The 21,880-nt window shown below is 42.6% G+C and overlaps 1 protein-coding gene across 1 annotated transcript; it reads left to right on the forward strand.

Moving 5' to 3' along the window:
• Window positions 1–287: 287 nt before the first annotated feature.
• COLEC10 (collectin subfamily member 10) lies at window positions 288–21,126 on the forward strand. Its single transcript, XM_054274160.1, has 6 exons — window positions 288–504; window positions 12,847–12,918; window positions 14,284–14,355; window positions 16,428–16,481; window positions 17,458–17,553; window positions 18,377–21,126. The coding sequence occupies exons 1-6, from the start codon at window positions 357–359 to the stop codon at window positions 18,766–18,768; spliced, it is 834 nt and encodes a 277-aa protein (XP_054130135.1). The 5' UTR covers window positions 288–356; the 3' UTR covers window positions 18,769–21,126.
• The last annotated feature ends 754 nt before the right edge of the window (window positions 21,127–21,880 follow it).

Here is a 21,880-nt window from a genome sequence, read left to right on the forward strand (position 1 = left end):
TCCCTTGAGTTAGTGAAATGCTGGGCATGAAGATTCAGTGCTGAAAGGCAAAAAAGTTACAAGAGAGATATTCCCATATGTTGGAGAAATTTTCCATGGCAAAAGCAGCTAAATGTCTCATTCAGATAAGAGATAAATTGGAATAAACAGCTGTCAGTGTTAAATAAATATCCTGGATAATGTGCAGGACAGAAATAACTACAGCATCGTCAAACTCCTTTCTTCACTTTATTTAGCTGCTCTTGCATGTAGCTCCCAAGCTTTCATCTGCTCCAGTTAGTGAAGCATTTATTTTTGAGTCAGCTGCATTTCTTAAGACTGCAACAACGAAAGGCATTTCCTGAGAAACTGCAAGGATGAGCAGCAAGAAAGAACAACAGCTAACGACATATGGGACCCTTGTAGTGTTTTTTATCTTGCAAGTTCAGATTTTTGGTTTTGATGTTGATAATCGACCTACAACAGATGTCTGCTCAACACACACAATTTTGCCTGGACCAAAAGGTGAGGAATTATCAGGTTGCTAATGCTGAGACCAGTACTGATAAAGGCTGATTTTTTATCAGCGGAGACTTGGAGGGCTTGTGGCATGGGCTGGGCATGAAAGATGTGAAATATTGCAGACTGTACAAACATCTGGTAAAGTGTAACTGTAATGGGGGGAAATGGAGAAGCAAGGAGATTTAAATTTTCATTTCTTTACTTTCAGGAACAGTGTCACATATTTTCATATAAGTTAGAGGTGTCTTTTTGCATCTTTCCTCAGCTACACAAATCTGTTATTTCTTGTGCTCACCACACAATGAAAACAGCTAACAGATACAAACTGAGGGACTTGTTTAAAAGTAGGCACCTCTTGTGAAGTGTTAATGGTCTGCTTTGCATCTACAGATAGGGAGAGATACACAATATTTAAAATTACCAAACTGCCATTATTTTCAAATGTTTATTTGTAAATACATCTCTGCTACATTCATCAGTCCTGATTCGGTAGCTCTTGTTGAATTAAACAGGACCTTTGCTAACCTTTGCTAGAGATTTTAACAATAACTAGATCAACTCTGGTATGTACAGGTCTTTTATCTTCAAAACACTTTGCAAATATCCGAAACCAAATTTTCTGCATTAACTTACTTTTTCTGTAAGACAACTAATATCAGTGGAGTTGCCTGAAGGGTATCTTATTAGGTCCATGACATACAAATCTATCTTGCAGTGACAGATCTAAAATATATATTCCACACTAGGCTATTGCAGTTCCAAACTATTGCTTTCTCTTTAGTAATTCATTGTATTTTTCTATAGGCTACAGACTGAGAGGAAAAAAATGCAGCTGATTTAAATTTAAAGCAGAAAAAATATTATCAAGTCAAGAGCACTGCTACAGACTCATTTGTTTTTATGATGGATTATTCAAATGCATGTTGCTTAAAGGACCATTTTTAATCAGGAAATTAATTTCTTTATTATTAAAATCCAAGCTTAAATTTTTGCTGCCACAGCATATATGCAGAGAGATGTAATGATCCCCAAGGGAGCTAGTGGGTGCTGGTTTAGTTAGTATCTAAGTAATGGCAGGCTAGAGAACAAAGTTTGACAGAATTGTGTTTAACAAGTCACAAGGCTAATGAGGGGGGTCTTGTGACAACACAGAGTAGCTGGGACTCCAGCTGGCTTCTGTGGTCCACCTTGCATAGGGAGCATTTGAAAGGTAGATATTATTACTCTTTGTAAGTGCAATACTGAGAAAGTCAGGATTTAGTCATTACCAGTCCTATTTTTCCTGGCTGACATCACAACACAAGATGAGACCAGCAGTTTATTGGCACAGCTCAATCTACTACTTTAGATCACCATCCCCAAGATCCATGGCAAGAAGGAGTATTGAGTATAAATCACCTCCAAATTACTAGCTCATATGCACTGCAGGTCATCAAATACATTTTGGACACTATGCGATATGATCCTATAAGATTAATTTCAGGTCCTTCCAGAGCTGAGCTTATCCAGGACAGTTACAAGTAGCCCTTAATGGCACTGGTTGTTCCAGCTTCCAGTCATCAGGGCAATTAAAGATAAAACAGGCTGAGTGTGTGAACTACTCTGGTACTTCTCAGGCACCCTTGTAGCCAAGTATGAAAAATGCTTACCTAATATGCCAGAAGAAAGTCTGTCCTGCTGTCAGTTTTCCTTCATCCATCTAATGTCTATGACTCAGAGCACATGGTCCCAAGCTCATAACCACAGCCATAGGCAGCACTTTGCTGTTTAAACTCTAAGCTTGATAACAGACAAGCCTCTGACTTTTGCTGCTGTAGTTTTGGCTTTTTTTTCCCCTGTGTTACATCTCTTGTGTCCCTTTGTCCATTGTTCTCTTTAAAATGGGTTTTGACTCATCCTGAACAAGTTTTACCCCCTCCCCTCCACCTCCTCAGCATCTCAGCCATGGTAAAACACAGTGGCACTCCCAGAAGACAGAGGTGCTGATCTCACACACTACTTTGACCAGCTGTTTCACCATCACAGGTTAGATTCCTGTTGTGGCAACTTCCTCTTTCCATGAGAACATGGAAGTGCCTAATAGGCCAAAGCAACCAGAAAGCAAGGGATTAAAAGGTATTCAATAGCTGTAAGACACTGCCCCACCTCGCCTCTCCCACTTTAAGGCATAAATTGTCCTACAGGCCAGATCCAATCTGTGTGCTCCAAGTGGGATGGACCCTGGTCCATCAGCAGAGATAGATGCTGCTGTTTCCATCACACAGCACAGTGGAGAGGAGAGCACTGAGGGAGAAGTGGGGGGGTTTGGACAGTTCAGAATTTATTACTCTTTATTGCCTGCACTATTGGAGGATGCATGACTCAACCCTCTAGGCATCCACAGTTGTTACAGGAGCAAATTCTCCACCTCTTCACATGCTCACCCTGAAAGTCACCTGTTCAAGAAGGGCTGTGTAGATAGGCCACTTAAACAATCCACATGTAACTTGTCCAAGTTACTTTGTGCACACCATATTCTTCAAAAACATCTCTTTGTTATGCTCATACCTGAGATGTCACAAGAGAAGAATGACATGAGCAGTGGGATGAAGAAAGTGTAACTGCAGGCTGATTACCAGAAAAGTCTTCAAATCACCTGCAACAGCCCCATCGACTCCCAGAAAGCATAAGGCAAAACCAGCGGCCATTGTGTACAACAGTAAGAGCTAGGAAATATACTCTGAAAGACTGCAGACCCCCAGGAAGAGAAGGGATGCAGTGCATGTCCTGTTGATGTGCTGCAAGCACAGCAGCGTGTCCGAGCTCCGGTGCGCGGTGCAGCGAACCCTGCGGGGTCCAGCCCCACCTCTGGGGGCTCACACGGTGCCCACCAGGTGCTGCTGTCCCCCCCAGCTGCTGGTTCCCCTCGCTGGGACAAGCAAATGAAACCTGAACCCTGTTTGCCAAGAATTATGCAAAGAAATTTGCCAAACGGGCACTCCAGAAAAGCGGAAAATTATAAAGAGAGAGGCAAAAGTTGGCACTCTTCTCCACTCTTCTCTGAGGCAACACTCAAGTCTCTTCTCAAAAAGAGGGGATTATTTTCAATGAAAAGAGCCCACTGCAATGGCTGTCTTGTACTGCCTTCCCGAAAAAAGATTTGAGGTACACAGCCAGCTGGCTTATATGACAGTAAAGAACAGAAATGTGTGAGGCATTTTCTAGGGTTCTTATTGAAATACCCTAGGAACATCCCTGCCCTTCTTTTCCACTGCCCCCCACCAAAACCAAAACAAAACAAAAGTAAAAAAAAAAAAGTAGATATTTTCAGTGTTTGTAACCAGTCATTTTTGATGTTTGACCCAAGATGTTAGGAACAACTTGGTCCCAGCTGGGCTGCTGTGGCATAGAAACTCTGAAAACTTACACCTTACATCAGCTAACACAGATTCACAGCAGGGTAACTGGGGCAATAATGACCATGCTTTGTACTTCATTGACTTCTTGAGTCCAAAGAGAACCAGGAAATGAAGCATAAATGAAACAATGAATTTTCCAGGGCAGCCAGGTTATTGGTCTAGCAAAAGTAGTCATGGACCTATTCCTTACTTTCTACCCTTCCAAACCTGCAAGCAAAGCAGGCTGGCTGCTGCTGCTGCTGAGAAAGGGTCTGGGACTGTGGGGAGGCAGCAGCTGACGCAGTGAGAGCAAAGGCACCAGCTGTTGTGCCCTGGCAGCATCAGGAGGAGCAGGCTGTGCCCCCTGGACTCTGCCTTTGAGGGGTGTCCCAGCTCTGTCCTTTCTCCCAGCCTGCTCTCCCCTGGAGACTGCAAGCTCTGATCTGCAAAGTTTTAAGTTTTAAGTGGGCTGTTGACGTGGATGAGACAGGAGTTGACCTGCCGTGAGTAAATCAATAAGCAACGACATGAGGGTAGAAACAAGCAGAGGATGACCCCAAACTCTGACTTCTGAACTCCCATTAAGTATGTGAGCAGGGGCTGGCACTGCAGAAGCTGTTTTCACATGGATTCATGGGCTCTCAGCACTTCAGAAGACTCTAGACCTTGCTATCTGTCCCTGATCCAGTTCATTTTCTTTGAAATCCAGACACTTTGGAAGAACTTTGAAATCAAGAACTTTGAAAGTCTTGAATCAGATCCAGGTTGAGAAACTGGAATAAGATGAAATTTGAAGAGCACCGGGAGTTTCCCATAGCAGTTTAGATTTAAAATGTTTCTTTATCATTATTTCTGACAAATGATGCTTATAAACTCTGTGACATTGGCTGGTACCTCAAAATAGCATTTACTGTGGTCACCAGTATAGCTGTCCATCTCTCAGCTTTAATTGTGCTTACGCAGTTCCACTCCTGGAAAATCTCAAAGCCTTTCAGAAACCAGATATGCTGCTATCCACGTTGCCTTCCAAAAATACAGAGCGCCTTACCACATGCTATAGCTGTTCAAATCTATAACTAAATTTCCCTCTTAGTGCCTCATTTTTGATCTGAAGAGTCCTTTAATTTCAACACATAATTCTATTTTTCATGGCTTCTAGAATTCCTTGTTTTAGCACAGAGTAAATTTCTGGAAATTATCAGGCTGAGCTACAAAGCTCAGGGGATTTAAATACATAAATTCAACAGACAGAGGGTCTGTATTTCTTACCAGTGGCAGTCTGATTCCTCACTGAAGCCACCATAATTCATGGGTCTCTGAGATCATGTCAGAATGGCAGCACAAGAGGCTGGGAAAATCAAATCATGCAGACCAAGTAAAAGGAGAATCAAGAATGATTGAAATTATTTCTGTGTTATTAAAGAAATAATGTATATTCCATTCATGCACAAAGATCCACACTTTCAAATAATACAAGTCAGCAGAGGTTCACTGAGCTTATTGAAGGCTTGGGTATGCCTCGTGCAAGGCAATATGAGAGGAGGCTGTTTCTAATAAAGTCCAATTTATAAGTAGAAAGGCAATCAGAAAATTCTTTTTTTTTTTTCTTTAAGATTCTTTTTATTTTACAAGGGAAGGGCTTGCATTGCCTAATTTGAACCTGGGTGAAGAAAGATAATCTGTTTAAGAATGGTGCATACGTAGGAGCCCTGCATGTTCCTGCTGGACACCTGGGAAGGTGACCATGGATGCAGTTTCACACTACAGCTGAACACACTACTCAGTTCTCAGGTTTTCTGACAAAAAAGGGAGGCCAAACACCTTTTTCTTCCACTCTGACCATGTGGTCTCCGCTCCAGCTTGTGCTGCCTCAGCTACTTCACAGACTCACAGAATATTCTGAGCTGGAAGGGACCCACGAGGATCATTGAATCCAGCTCTCACAGGAAAGGCCCATGTAGGGACTGAACCCACCATCCCAGCACGGGGCTCTGGCCAAACCAGGCTCTGCACTGAGCTGCTCAGCTCACTCACTAAAAAGGTGTGTCTGCCTTATTGATGATATTCCTCTGTTTAGGGAGATGAATTTCTTCCAAATAGGGTGAAAAGAGTGCTCAACATCAGGCAGAGAGAAGGGAGGCATGCAGGACAGTGCTGGGAACTGAGCGGAGGAGGAAGGACAGGGAAGGGAACATCACGTCAGAGAGGCAGCTGATGTCAAGAACTCCTGTCCCTAGCCAAATGCAGCATGAAAGCAAGAATGCACACTGTTATGGGAAATTTGCTAAGGATCTAAATGACACTGAAAGTGAAATCAGAGGAAATTTTGAGTCTTTCCATTGACGTAACTGTGACGCGCTCATCCATTGGAAATACAAACAGGGCTGTGTTTGCTTATTAAAGTCTGTGACTCCCTCTAGTGACAAACCCTCTCGGCAGATATTGTGCATGCCCCAGTGCTGCAAAGGCTCTTCCTGCTCAGGCTCACTCAGTGTCCCAAGCTACACAGCTAATCCTGTGAGGCTCTTCCAGGAGGGCAGGCATTCAGTTGCTCCTGTAGGGTTCTCAAGGCTTCAGGATTATGCTCATCTCCTTATCCTTTCAGTTTGGATAAGGAGAGGCAGAAGTCACCTGTACTCTTCACATTCAGTCTCTAGAGGTGGGGAGGGTCCATCTGCTACCTCAGGTGGGACTAAGAGCATGAAACACGGAGCACAGCAGAACTGTGTCAAACATAGCAAATCCCATACAAAGCCTTTGTGGTAGGGCATTGGCTGTGCCTAGGAATGATAAATGTATCCAAGGCAAGCAGTGCAAAGCTGCTTGCCTTGCCTAAGAATACCACCATGTGGTACTCTCATCAAGATTAGAAGAAAGATTCTCATCCTTCCCCCCTCAGGTTAAATTAGTCATTAGGCTCTGGGCTTTTCAAAGACTCTTTGGCTGGCAGTGGCATTTTTTCAGTTTAGAGTATCTGGTGTAGGAGGACAACTGTGCTGTAGCCCAGCATAAGTGATGTTTCTATAATTTGAAAGGGTGGGCATGTCCTGGGTTCTGGAGGGAGACACACCTGCAAAAGAGAGGATGAGAGAGCATTAACATTTCTGTAGTATTTAGCTGACCTGAGGCCATGGCACACCAGCACACCTGACAAAGTGTTCCCAGGGAATCTCTCCGGACAGCTCCAAATGTGCTGAGAGCTACTCATGCATAAGCCCAGCTCAGAGTCTCCTCTCAGTCTGCAGAAATGCTCTCAGCCTGATGCAGATAAACATGGGCTCTGAAACTCCCAGGAATTACACCCAGGTTCTCCAAGAGCCATGGTCAGCCCTTGATTACAAGACTTGGAGAGTCACTAAATAACTCTGAACAATATTTGTGAACTTGAAAACATCCTACGTTCATGAATACAAACCAGATAAATTGCCTACAAAAGATTCATCAGGGAAATCTAAGTCACTTAAAGGTCAGTAAATTCTTACTAATTAAATTCTTACCAAAGGTAACCTCTCAACATTTAGTTATTTAGTGTTATTTAGTCAAATTCCAAAAAAGACAGAGCCCCTTTCAACTGCCTAAAAACCCTGCTGGTAATTGGACCTTCAGCATTTCCCTGAGTTGGTTTATAGGAGGTCTGCGGTTCCTTCTCAATTACAATTAAAATTTTCTAATGGCTGCAAAATTTAATTACTTCTTATGGCTTCTGCTCTTCTGCCTTGCACAGTCCCAAGCTGGAAGAGTCTAGTAATTTACTGCTTCAGTGTTTCTTTTAGCAATCTGGTGTTTCATATCCGTGACACACTAGAAACCAATCAACTTGAGGAAATGCTAACAAGGCTGAGAAATAGTCTTACTTCAGTTAATGACTCCAAGTGCTTCTTCACCCATGCTTCAAATGCCAGTGCAGTATATCTGACATCTCTGCAACCACACTTTTAAAGTGACAATCTGCTAATTAGGTTAAAATTTAACCTGACACTGCCCCAAGTGCAAGGCAGCACGAAGGAGAGGTTAACCTCCAGGTATAGATAACAAGCATTTGAGGTCAGGGATCAGAAAATTTGTGTTGCACAAAGCACGGTACTACAGAACTCAAAAACCCAGTCCAGAGTACTAGCAGGACAGATTTAGCGTACTAGCAGGACAGATTTTTTCCCCTGGAAGACTGAAAAAAAAAAAAAGGTGGCTAATGCAGTGGGATGGCTTGTCCACATGAAGTCTCAGAGGAAAGGGAGGGATACTTATAGTAGACTAGAAATAAAGCCAGCTCAACCCCTGCCCAAAACAGTCAGCAACCTCTCTGTCTCCCCTACTTGGTTGCAAATCATAGTAAGACCACAAGAGGGAAGCACAACCCAGGAGTTCACGTTTTGTGCCAGAATTTGAGATCACGGCCCACAGCAGCTCAAGGAGGACACAGCACGTACCATGTTAACAGGTACTGGGCTTAATCTAGTCTTAAATTAACAATAAAATGGTATCACTAACTAATACTGTTTCTTTCTACCCTTGTTTTGTAATGGCCTAGCTATTCTCAGATGACAGATGGGGAGAAAAGCAGGATTACCCTCTCCTATAGGCAGACAAATTATTGTTCTTCCCATTTTCCTGGATATGAAAAGTAAGACAGAGTGTGACAGGCTTCTTTACTCCAAGATTAAACAGATGATGGAATTTATTTCCCTCTCCCTTAGGCTTTTAGAGGTCTTAAGCAAAAATTTGGATCACATGAGGTGTTAATAAAAGTTGAGGCACTGCCTGACCTCTGGAAATCCCCAGAACAAACTTTGCCACACCCTTCACTCCTCTCACCTGGCAACTCTCAGGCTAATGGTCCATACAGGACAAAGTAGCTTCAACTCCAGCAGCCCTAGGTGTGAAAATCTTGTTCCAAAGTCCATCAGGAAAAGTCACTGGATCTTTCAGTGGTTCAAAATACCGAAACTGAGACAGGAATAAAACATCTTCAGAAAGTAATTGCAGCTTCTCCACTTGTATATTGAATTTCTTTCTTGGGCTCTATTTTCAGGATTAACTGTTTCACAAATGAGAAAGAGAGAGATGGAGGGAGGAAGGGAGGATCTTGCACAGAGATCTTCCTTCTGCAGCAAGCACCAGTACTTCCATAGCTTTAACTCTGCAGAGCAGGCTGCAGAGAATGTAACTGGCTGGTCTGAGAAAGGTGAGGAGGACTGCCAGGATGACAAGCCCTGGTTTGGAAGGTCAGCAGGAACATAGTGTGTTTTCCACAGGCCAAGGAACCTCCTTCAGCAGCTTCTATACCAGACCCAGAATTACAGCTTTTTTTACACAAAGGAATTTATTCCACAGGAAAAGGCTGGACATGAAAAGCCTCCCCCATCTCCCTTCCTTGTCAGAGAACACCGTCCATTTGTGAAATATTGCCATGTTGCATTTCTAGTCAAGATTCATTCAGCCTTTCCATCATGCACTGCCTCCTTTCTATTGTCACACATATTTCCCCCTGTGTGGGTTTGCAGATGATGATGAGATCAGCTCTTAACCTGCTCCCAAACTGTCCTTTCACAAGCCCTTTATCAGCCTCTGGGAACTTCTCTGAATTTCTGAACTACTGAAAAGTGAGTTTTGCACTTTCACAGGAGTTTCACGCATGGATTTGGAAAGAACAATTTCCTCTTGTTAGCATTGAAGTCAACAGCAAAATTAAGCCATGCATTCTCTAGCTCTGCTGTTTGATGGTCAGTAGAATCATAAAATCATAGAACAGTCTGGGTTGGAAAGAACCTTAAAGATCATCTAGTTCCAATCCCCCTGCCATGAATAGAGACACCTTTCCACTGGACCTGCTTGCTCAGAGCCCCATTCTGCCTGGCCTTGAACAATTCCAGGGATGGGGCATCCACAGCTTCTCTGGGCTCACCACCCTCACACTATGGAATTTCTTTCTAATATCTAACCTAAATCTACTCTCCTTCAGTTAAACTCATCCCCTCTTGTCCTATCCCTGCATGTCCTTGTAAAAACTCTCTCTCCATCTTTCTTGTAGGTTCCCTTCAGGTACTGGAATGCTGCAATTAGGTCACCCCAAGGCCTTTTTTTTCCCTAGGCTGAACAAAACCAAATCTCTCAGCTTTTCCTCATAGGAAATTCCTCATTTTCAATCCCTCTGACCAACTTGGTGTCCTCCTCTGGACTTGCTCCAACAGGTCCATGTCCTTCCTCTGTCGAGGACCCCAGAGGTGGATGCAGCACTGCAGAGCAGAGTGAAGGGGCAGAATGACCTCCTTGACCCGCTGCCCACTCTGCTTTTGATGGAGTCCAGAACAGGTCTGACTTTCTGGTCTGTGAGTGCCCATTGCCAGCTCATGTCCAGCCTCCCATCCAGCAGCACCCCCAAGTCCTGCTGGCCAGGACTGGAACCCAGTAAAAGCAGGCACCCTTCCATCAGCTCCCAGCTCAGACCCACAGCTTCTGCTGAATATTTAGGAGCTTGGCTTTTAGAAATATACAGTGGCTTTTACAGTATTTTTAAGACCTAGTGAAAAGAGAGATGTTTAGAATTTATATTGCTGACTGCTTTTAGACTTTACCTGTGGAAGCTGGTGTTAAAAAAAGTGTCTGAGCGAGCCAGCACACAGCACATTGTTTCCTCCTTGTCCATCTCTTCAGCAGCTGCTTCCTCCCTTCAAGGTGAACTGAAGTTCAGCCCTTTATCTTCCTCAGCTTGGCCCACTGACCTTCCCCCATAGGGCATCCTGACCAACAGGGTGAGTCTGCCCTTCACAAGAGTCCCAGCATGGAAGGGTTTTTTCAGCATAAAGGGACAGGCTCAGCTCAGTCCATGTAACTGGAATGGAAAGGTGCCAAACAGCTAAAACTAAATTTTATGTGCTGTGCAGTTAATGTGCAGCACTTCTCATCTGCTGTCACTCTACAGAGCAGCCCATGACATGCTACCTCTGACTATAGAAGTAGAAGGCCAGGAGTGAGTGGGGCAGTATTTTTCAGAAAAAAAAGGAGACCAACATAATGATCAGTCTTAAAGCAACCATGGGAAGGTACTTTCTCCCCAGCACACTAAAAAAAATTAATTGAGCTATTTGCCACAGGATATTTATTATAAGGGCCGAAGGTATAAATGGGTTTAAAAGACACAAGGTTAATGGTGGAGGGAGGAATCACTAGTGGCTGTTCATGAGGGGAGGGGATATGTCACATTCACATTTTCTGAAAAACCCCTTCACCCTGGATTTTTCTGCTGGGAAGTGGAGAAGACTCAGAGAAAAGGGAAAACAAATCTTTATCTCATTTGCTTCTCCTGTGTTGTGCTCACATGTGGAATGTGTTTGGAGATTGTTTACCACAGGTGATTGTTTCATTGGATTTCTGGTGTGTTTTCACTCATTGGCCAATCAGTGCCAAGCTGTGTTGGGACTCTGGAGAGTGTCACAAGTTTTCATTATGATCTTTTTAGCCTTCTGTAATTATCCTTTTTGTATTCTTTAGTATAGTTTAGTATAGCATTCTTTAATATAATATAGTATCATAAAATAATAAATTAGCCTTCTGAGAATGTGGAGTCAGATTCATCATTCCTCCCTGCCACGAGGGTCCCAGCAAATAAATAGGGATGCAGTGCTTGGCTCAGGTAAGCACTGAGACCATTGCTGTGAGAGGCTGGAAGTGGCTGCCTGGGCCATAGTCACCCTCAGCGCACCTCAGTTCCCTGCACACTTTCTGCTGGGGCTGCAAGTGTGGCACCACCAAGGCACCACCCTTGGTGAGACAGGTTATTGCTCTTGTCACACACTGCTGCTCTGTCCTCATCTCTCTGGCTGACATCCAGGCACACTTCCCTCCCTTGGCTCTCCATACACTGAACAACCAACTGGCCGCCACTACCACGTGAGATCCTGGCTGAGCCAAGAGGCTGTGGCCCTGCTTCCCACTGCACAGCAAGGCTCATTGCCAACCAGGGCAGGGAACAATGGGAGAGGCTCTGGAAGGCTGCCCTGTTCAGTGAGGGCCCTCTGCTGCAGGCGAGTCGTGTGTCTCCTCCCCACCTCTGCTGGGGAGAGAAAAAAAAATCTTCCTCTTATGATCTGGCTCCAAACTAAGAAGATGACAAAATCATCTTTACTCTTTCTTTCCTGCCTTCCTGCCTTCCATGCAAAGCAATGTATGCTACTTGTGGAAGGAAATAACATTTCTTTCTAACTGCTGCCTTGCACCTTTACCCTATACACTGCACAGTGAGAGACTGTCTTCCAACAGTGAAAGTGCCTATACAGAACTATACAGGAGCCTGTGTAATAGGGTCTCAATCTCTTTTAGAGAAATCTCTGCACTACCATAATAAATGCAATGATTTTGCCTCTTACAGATACTGTCTGCATGACCTTTCAAAATAAAGCATTGGAGTAATTGCAAAACAAGTTTCTTGTATCAACATGCAAATGCCATCTGTCAAAAAATGAAGGCAAGAATTGTGTTATATTAAGTGCCAAGGTCTATGTCAAGATCTATTTCAACATATTTACATTCCTCTCATTCCAAATGCATCTGCATACCCTGAACACAGAGTCACTAGGAAGGGAATCACTAGGAACAATTAATAAACACCTGTTGCCTCCCTTGGCAGTTTGCCCCTGTGTGCTCAAGTTTCCCAATACCAAAAGATTGGTTTATTTATCTGCTTTATAGCAAATAAAGTGTTTAAAGTGTAGGAGTAGGAATTGCTGTTGTATAATTTTCATGTTGTAACAGCTTCTCTGAAAGGGAAAGCTTTTCGCTTTTCCTAATGATGACCAGATTCCTCATCTCTTTTCTGAAAATTTATCCCATGGCTGCTGTGCCTTCAATGTGAAGTAAAAAGAAATCAGTAGGGGGAAAATCCCCATGAACTTTTCTTTCTGAATGTGTTTAGTTGTACTTACTGCACTAAGAGAAATGTACCATGATGTTTTATTTTCTGTTTTTTTGGAAGGGGATGAAGGTGAAAAGGGAGACAGAGGAGAAGTAGGCAAACAAGGAAAGGTTGGACCAAAAGGACCAAAAGGTATTTATGATGGTTTGTTGTCTATTGCTGGCATATGAATATCATTATACACAACTGTACTGATGCATATGATTGGTGTTTAATGCTTTTAATTTCTGTTTCACCAGTGGATTTCACAATCCTGTCAAATATTAATTGGTAAACATAACAATACTTTGCTTGGTTCAATTCCTGTTGATACTTAAGACAAATATATATGGCTGTCATGAGTGTGATTCAGAAAACCTATATCATATACATAATCAGAAAGATTACTCTTACTGAAATTAGCCTTTAGTTGAAATTGAATTTTGACCATTATTGCCTAGCAATATGTCAGGGTGCTCAATAAAATTTGGTGTCAGTTGTCTGTATTCTGCAGACAAAGCAAACAAAGCCATACACACACAAATAAAAAGTTCCTCTGATCAAACAGCATCAAAGATGAGAACAAGGACTTACAGATGTTTCAGGACTTGGCTCAATTAAATATGTTCCATACCCACAGTGTGACCTGGGCACATCATTTAGAGGCACCAGATGTGACCGTGTCAGCCTTGTTTGCATACTCTAATTTGAAAGCTTAATTTATCTTTATAGTTTAATGACAATGCATATCCAAGATCTTCCTTCTTTGACTGTGGCTTAAGACTAATCAGGAAAGTTTTTACTTTTAGAGAAACTTCAAAATCACTCTGTTATTATTGTTATAACAAAAAACTTCTTCCATTTTTAAATGCATTCTTATGATTTCACTTCTTACCTTAAAATGAACATCAGGTAAGATACAAGGAATTCAGGGAATCAACCATTTACAAAGCATCTTATTGATGTTAAAGTCCTTTTGCAAACTGAGATTCCCTAGATTGGCCTGTCATCATTAGACAGCTATTTCAGAACTTACACTATTTATTAATCAATTAAAAAGGACACCTGTTATTTTGGTGCTCTGAAGACTGGGAAAACACATACAGCAAAATTAGTAGCTCCCTACTTGCAGGCCTGCTTTGAGAAGGACTCCCAGCAAAGCCACAAGGACTTAGGAAAGTGTTTTGCCTGGAGTGGAGAAAAATAAAAGGTGTCAGCCTGGTTAGGCTGTGAAGTAAATCACTAGCAGATTTAGTTTCTATTTTCTCTAAGACAATATGATGTTTGAACAGGCAGTTTTATTAAGGTTCTATGCCATGTCCTACTGTTGTACCCTAGAGGAGCAGAGATCTGGCTGTACTCTTCCAAATATCCTCAGGGCTGTGCTCACTTCACTTTGCCACGCAGGCAGACTGGCCACACTCGGGAAAAACAGCAGCAGTAGAGACCTAAACTGTGCCTCAGAAAAGAAATTACAGCAACCATCCATACTCATTTCCTCTTCATTTCTGCTCTTAGGAAACAAAGGACCAGCGGGTGATGTTGGTGACCAGGGAATGCTTGGTAAAATTGGTCCAATTGGTGGAAAGGGTAAGCTCTGGTCTGAGAATTTTCTTGGGGTTTTTCCCCTCAAGGTAAATATGTGCTTTATGAGACCTCTAGATATGGAGCAATATTAGATAATCGTACAACCAATGCTGTCCAAATAAAGTTATGAATAAAGACTGGTGATGATAGTGAGCTGAAATAACCTAGTTTTATTTCTTCATGCAATATATCCAACTAATTTGGCTAAAATAATTTCTTTTATGAGTTAAGACATCAATCCTCTTTGATGGATCTAGTTGAAGGTGTTTCTGCTCATAGCATGGGGGTTGGACTAGATGACCTTTAAAGGTCACTTCCACCCCAAACTATTCTACAATTCTGTGGTAAAAGAGAATGGGAGAAATTCAGCACCTGTGAAGTAAATGCTCTGAACACTCCAAGAGACAAATATGTGCCTTTGATTTGGAGGCTGAAGGCCTAAGACAATGTCCTGCTGCTGCTGAGGATGCCACACCTGCACTGCTGTGGGTCATGTGAGCAAGCAATGCACAGGACATCTCGGTCCTGGTAAGGAACCAATGCAGGAATTTTAAGAAGGTGCTCACATAAGCAGGGATGGCAACTATTTGCAAATCAAGGTAGACTCCAAATCTGCCTGGACAATCATTTAATGAAATTGTGCTCTATTTATCTTGAGAAGAAGCTCAGACATTCCTTTCTGATATTCCTAAAGAGCTACTTAAAAGGAATATTGCTTCTGCCACAAGGAGACCTGCCTTGAAAGCTGATGAGGGACACCACCATTGCCAGGAGAACTCTGGGGTCTCAAACCAGCACATCAACTTGGATATACTGTTGAGTGGATGGAACAGTCTCTCTGGAGAGCTTCTCAAACCACTGTTTTTAATAAACCTTTCATGGCCTCCAGCCAGCCTCAGTATCAGGCAAGAAGAAAATATTTTGACCTGAGGGATTAATTTTCAGAAGTGCCTAGAAAACTGAAAACTCAGAGAGTTATCTCCTAAAATGTCTTCAATCCCCAAAGGAGACAAAAAATGAAGACTCTCACAAGTTGCTTTTCTTTATCTGAAAGTAAACCAATGTTCTGAGCCTTTAAATCAAGTTCTCTTTTAATCTGAATGCACAATTTATTGTCCCCTTACAGTTTTTTCTCTTTTTTTTTTTTATTTGTGGAAGCAAAGGTCACTGTTTGAATCTATGACTAAACATTGGAGTTCTTAACGAAGCAAGCCTGAAATTCCAGCTTGCAAGTGTGCAGTGGGTGTGCTGCTAATTAAAATGACAGCCAACATCTAAATTCTTTAAAAAACCACAACCATATAAAGTAAAAAGTACATAAAACCATGGTCATCAATAAGGCAGAGCAAGTATTAGAATGTTTTGACCTCTGAAAGTTTTATTCATAAAAGAGCTGACATGAATTTCCGATAAAGTCCAGCTGTTCCTGACCCAAATTCCAACTGAGGTTTTTTAAAGAACAGGTCCCCTCCAGTTATATAGTAGCAGAGCATTTGGAGAAGTATTTCTATCATTCTTATAATTTACAAAAGAGAGTTGGATGAGAGTTGGAGAGTTTGCAGTTGGATGCAAATAAATCCCATTTCCATAAACTGAACTGAAATGCTGCTCCTTAATGCAGGTGCCAGCTGCTGCCCCCACACTCAATCTCTTGCACGCACAAATTCAGTGGCTTAGAGCACATCTGCTGCCTCCTCTCACCATGGAGCTGCTGAACCTGGGGAAGGGCTCTGTCCTGCAGCCCCTGAGAGAACCCAGATCTCACCTTTTCAAGATGTCTTAAGTGCTTTCAGCCTCTCAGGATCATTTTGCAGTTTATATTTAAAGTAAGTGGTACCAGGAGCCAGCAGCACACAAGATGCCTGTGTTATCAGTGAGTTAGCTATTAAAGGGCTCTCATTTCCATGCACCAGAATTAATCATGGTTTGTTTAACTTGGCATGTCTTCCAGTACAGTCCATCAGAGCTTCCCATCAAAAGCACACTGTTAATATATTATTAAATGGGTTTTTGAATATGCTTCCCTGACATATGCACTCTCTGAGATCTGAGAATATATTTTCCTCTTTATTCAGGTGACAAAGGAGCCAAAGGCTTACCAGGGGTTTCAGGAAAAAAAGGAAAAGCAGGTATGCTATGCATCCATCTGTGCAGAATGGTCAAATCTGCTGGATCTTTGATTTCAGGGTTGGTTTGTAAGAAATTCCATGATATTGTGAGGGCCAAGGAAAATACATTGAAATGCCCAAGGAGAATAAATGAAATGTAATTGAGGCCCAAGGAGAATAGATGAAATGTAAGGAAGAGACTGAAAATGTTTCGTTGAAGAAAATAAAGGATAGTGTAGGGACATGACTGATTCCTATGAATATACCAGCATGCACAAAATATGAAGTCACCCAAATTAATGGGTAATATTTGGTATAATAAAAACTAACACACAGACCAGCAGTACGCATTAAAACTGGATACTAGAAGAAAGTTTCTTAGTATCAAAGGAATTAAGCCCTTTAACAGTTTCCTAATAGGAGCATGGGATGAAAAAGTAAGTGATATTAGATAGAAACAATCTTTTATCAAATTAATGCAATGCATTTGCTTACAGGAGGAGAATTTGACTCTGATGCACTAGTAACCTAGTAACCTTGAATGGTTACCCACCTTGAACATATACTAGTGTTTATTTTTAAGAGATTGCATATAAAGTGACCATTTGGTGCTTAATGGGAAACCATCAGCAACTGATTTTCTTTCTGAGAAAAACAAAAAGAACAAACAAAACCTCTAGCAAGCCAAATTCCAGATAAAATTTAAAAAAACGAAAAATATTAACTGATACTTCAGGGCTTGAAAGCTATTGATTTTTGGGTCAGTATTAACTTGCTTAAGCCTGTTAGCAAGGGAGTGTACAGAGTGTACAGAGCCAAACAAGAAACACTTTGATCAACAGCAGTGTAGCCAGGGGGTAAGGCAAGACTGGCCCTCCATAAGTGCAGCCCAGATCTTCAGAAGCTTTGGAAGTGGGCTAGAGGTGACTCTCCATGCACACACACACACCCAAATGCTTCTAAATAGGTAAATCCTCTATCCTCTGTATTGCATCAGGCACGGTCTGTGACTGTGGGAGATACCGCAGATTTGTCGGACAGCTGAATATCAATGTCGCTCGTCTTAACACATCCATCAAGTTTCTGAAGAATGGTAAGGATCGTTAAATATTTGAGGGGATTTACTTGACTCCAATAACAAGTGTCATTGCTATTCTTCAGCCACTGTTGATCTATGGAAGTGTGGGATGACTCCTGAATTATTTGGGAGAGTGTTCATTTTCCGAGGCCTAACTCTGCTCAAGACCACTCCAGCACCACTCCTGCAATCCATTAGCAGAGACAATCAATTTCCAGCAATCCAGGCATGCTCCTTCGCACTGCTTAATTCACTAGGCTATAAACTCACTGGTTGAGAGTCTGCCTTTTAAAGCTGCTGAGCAACCAAAATTTTCTTCCGAGTCAATGCCACAGTGCTACAGCAGCTCTGAATATCAAGCCATATCTAAAATGTCTTATCTTAGCAGTCACATTCATTTGCCTCTACATGGAAAGGGCCTGAAAAGCTATTTATACCACTCTGTTTCTACCCCTAGGCACTCTTTCACAATCTATATTCAAGAACGTACAAAGCAATAGGGCGATCCAGAATTAGACATTGCCATTTGACAATTTAGCATGCCTTAAGCTGATTCCTAGACTAGACATCCAGGAAATAAAACTGAAGTGTCACAGGAGACATGCCAATCAGGACTGAGTAGTTCTTGTCCTAATGTGTGCTAAGAGCTTGACAATCCCATTAGTCACATCAATCTCTGATCGTGTCCTCGTTGTTCATCATAAATACAGTGGTGGGAATACTTTTCCTCCTTCCCTTTTATTAATTCTAATGTAAAAAATCATCTTATTGCCATATTGGAATAGAATAACCTTTGGCATCTGTTGACATGCCATTAAGCAATTTTTCTTCTTCAAAGTTATAGCAGGTATCAGAGAGACAGATGAGAAATTCTATTACATTGTGAAAGAAGAGAAGAATTACAGAGAAGCCTTGATCCACTGCAGGGATAGAGGAGGATCACTGGCCATGCCTAAAGATGAGGCAACCAATGCCTTGCTTGCTGACTACATCTCCAACAGCGGCCTGTTCCGAGCCTTCATTGGGCTGAATGACATGGAAAGAGAAGGACAGTTTGTGTATGCAGACAACAGCCCACTGCAGAACTACAGCAACTGGAAGCAAGGGGAGCCTCATGACCCAGCTGGTCACGAGGACTGTGTGGAAATGCTCAGCACAGGAGAATGGAATGACTCTGAGTGCCAAGTCACCATCTACTTCGTCTGTGAATTCCTCAAGAAGAGGAAATAAAAGTGCCAGAGAATGTACCTGGCACCTGCTGTACATACAATAACCTATCTTCATTCATTTACAGTAGGGAGAGTAAATCAGGGATAGGAAACCAGGGACAGGGCTCAATCCAGCCTTCACATCACTGGGCTGAGCAAGAGTAACTGCTGTGTGGTCATCAGTGACTGTAAAGTCAGCATAGGTCTGCAGGGGGCATCCAGCCAGCTGTGAATTTTCATTTCATTTCTACATGCATTTTAGGTTTGGCATTTCTATGTGCAATTTAGGGGTAAATTTAGAGCCTGAAGAAGTGAATATAATTTTGCCAGTTCCAGAAATAGTAAGATCATTGGTATTTGAAGTACTGATGTGGTTTGCAAAGTCCACAGATGGAAAGAGCATGACCTTCATTAATCTCTGACTTGCACAGGGAGTCCCAGTAATTTCCCTTATGACTTCAGAGCTCAAAGTAAAGATTTTAAGTATCTCTTGAAAAAAATCCTTCTTTTGTTAGAGTCATAATTTGAGGTGGAAGGTATCTCTGGAGGTCATTTGGGTAAATCTTGCATGCAAAGTAGGACCAACTTCAAACTTAGAAGTTGTTATACTCTCCTTAATTTGGCTGTGCAATTATGTTGCCTGAAAAGCATTTATTTGGTCTTCTGTAAAGCCTTTGACATGGTCCCCTTCAATAACATTCTCTTTAAACTGGAGAAATGGATTCAATGGGTGGACTATAAGGTGGATAAATTGGTTAGATGGCTGCATCCAGAGGGAGTTGGTCAATGGCTCAGAGTCCCAATGGACATCAGTGACAAGGGATGTCCCTCAGGGATCTGTAGAGGGACCAGCACTATTTAGTATCTTCCTTAATGACATAGACAAAGGCATGAAGTGCACCCTCAGCACATTTGCAGATGGCACCAAGCTGGATGGTGCAGTTGACACACCTGAAGGATGGGATGCCATTCAGAGTGATCTGGATGCCATGAAGGAAGTGGTCCATGGGATCATTATGAGGTTTAACAAGACCAAGTGCAATGTGCTGCATTTGAGTTGGGGCAACCCCTGGAATCAGTCCAGGTGAGGGATGAACAGATCAAGGGCAGCCCTGCCCAGCAGGACTTGGGGTGCTGCTGGATGTGAGGCTGGACATGAGCCAGCAATGTGCACTCACAGGCCACAAAGCCAAACAGGTCCTGGCTGCATCCAAAGCCCTGTGATTCTGTCCCTCTGCTTTGCTCTGATGAGGCCCCATCTGCAGTGCTGTGTCAGCTCTGGGGTCCCCAGCACAGAAAGGCTATGGACCTGTTGTAGCAAGTCGAGAGGAGGCCATCAAGATGATTAGCAGGATGGAGCACCTCTCCTATGAGGAAAGGCTGACAGATTTGGTTTTGTTCAGCCGGGAAAAAAAAAAAAAAGGCTTTGGGGTGACCGAATTGCAGCATTCCAGTACCTGAAGGGAGCCTACAAGAAAGGTGGAGAGAGAGTTTTTACAAGGACTTGTGAGAGGACAAGGGGGGATTAGTCTAACTAAAAGAGAATAGACTTACGTTAGATAATAGAAAGAAATTCCATAGTGTGAGGATGGTGATCCCAGAGAAACTGGGAATGCCCCATCCCTGGTATTGTTCAAGGCCAGCCTGGATGGAGCACAGAGCAATCTGGTCTAGTGGAAAGAGGCCCTGCCCACAGTATGGGGGCTTGAACTAGATGATCTTTAAGGTTGCTTCCAACCCAAACCATTCTATGATTCTACGCAGAAGAGATCTTGCTTATCTCTGTTTTCAACTCCATCATCCTTCAGGCTGGCCTGAAATGTGAGGAATTAATTGTACATAGGCATGCAAGCCTACACAGCTTGTAGGGAACCTAAAAACAGATGGAGTAGTTCTAGTGTCTGAATTCCCCAAAATCTGTGATAAGCATACAGAAGTCTAGCACAAAGAGAACAGTGTAAAGGAAACAACACCATTCCTATAGGCTGTGAACAGGCACATGTCATATAAGCTATACCATGTGCCCTGCTGGTTTAACAAGTGATTCTAGGAACATATTAACTCCCTAACGCAGAAGCCAGTGACGTTTGATGTTTAAGTTAAAATCACCCAAGCCTTTGTAACACAGGAAGAAGCTATAGAACAGGTTTCATCCCCCAAGAACCCAGATTCAGGTGTGGTTGAACAACTTAGTCATGCAGCTCAGTGGGACTCACTAAAAATGATGAGCACTGAACATAAAGGCTCTGCTGTCACTGCCTGGCTACTTAGATCTCCATGTCACAATGCCCACAAGAATCACATTTTCATATATTTGCGAATACTGACAGAGCTTTTTTCCTTCACACACATCAAGTGCTTAGTCATGGTTTGCCTTTCCTCAGAGCAGGAGATGCAAAGAGAAACCTCAGAGTTATCACAATGCAAGTCTGTAGGTTTTCCTTCCCACTTGACACTAAAAATTAAGGAAAGCTATCTGGAAGCTAAGGAGAATGCTAGATGGTTGGCACCACACAGCAACATTCCCTGCAGGTCACTGAGCACCAGGTGCACACAGCCCTCCTCTGGGTATACAAAGAGCTGGACATGCCTTCAGCTAGTAATGCAGAGGGTCAGCTCTGAGTCTCCCTTCTCCTGCTGAGTACAGCGCTGCAAAGGCAACCAAACAATCATATGTCCTCAACCTCACCCTGAACGGGAAAATTCTCCAAACATTTGCCTGGTTGTTTGACTCCAAGTTCACCTCTGAGCATTGACCAACACAGGAGCATCCCAGGTGACTCTGTGACTCAGAACCACTCTTGTAATCTGGTTTCTCTGACACTTGTTCCTCCAGAAAACCTCCTGGTGCTACCAGCAGTAAATTATCTGCGTTGCTACACTCCCTCCAGGAAACTATTCAAACCTGTGAATAAAGAGGTGGGACCACATTTCTTTTCATTGCTCCCCTTCTATGCTATGAGACTATTTGGGCAAACAAGTTCACTTTGCATGATGTAACTCAGCCTGAATTGTTCCCTCTCTGGGAATTGATATTCCTCAAGACTAGGCAGAATTACATTTTTAGGATCTACTGTAATAAACTCATTAAGATAAACAATTTGTTTTTAGAAGCCTTAATGGGTAATGATAAA

The sequence above is a fragment of the Melozone crissalis genome, unplaced genomic scaffold (genome assembly GCF_028551555.1).
Source record: "Melozone crissalis strain CALT ecotype California unplaced genomic scaffold, PUWL_Pcris_2 ptg000002l_1, whole genome shotgun sequence".
In the NCBI taxonomy this organism is placed as follows: Eukaryota; Metazoa; Chordata; class Aves; order Passeriformes; family Passerellidae; genus Melozone; species Melozone crissalis.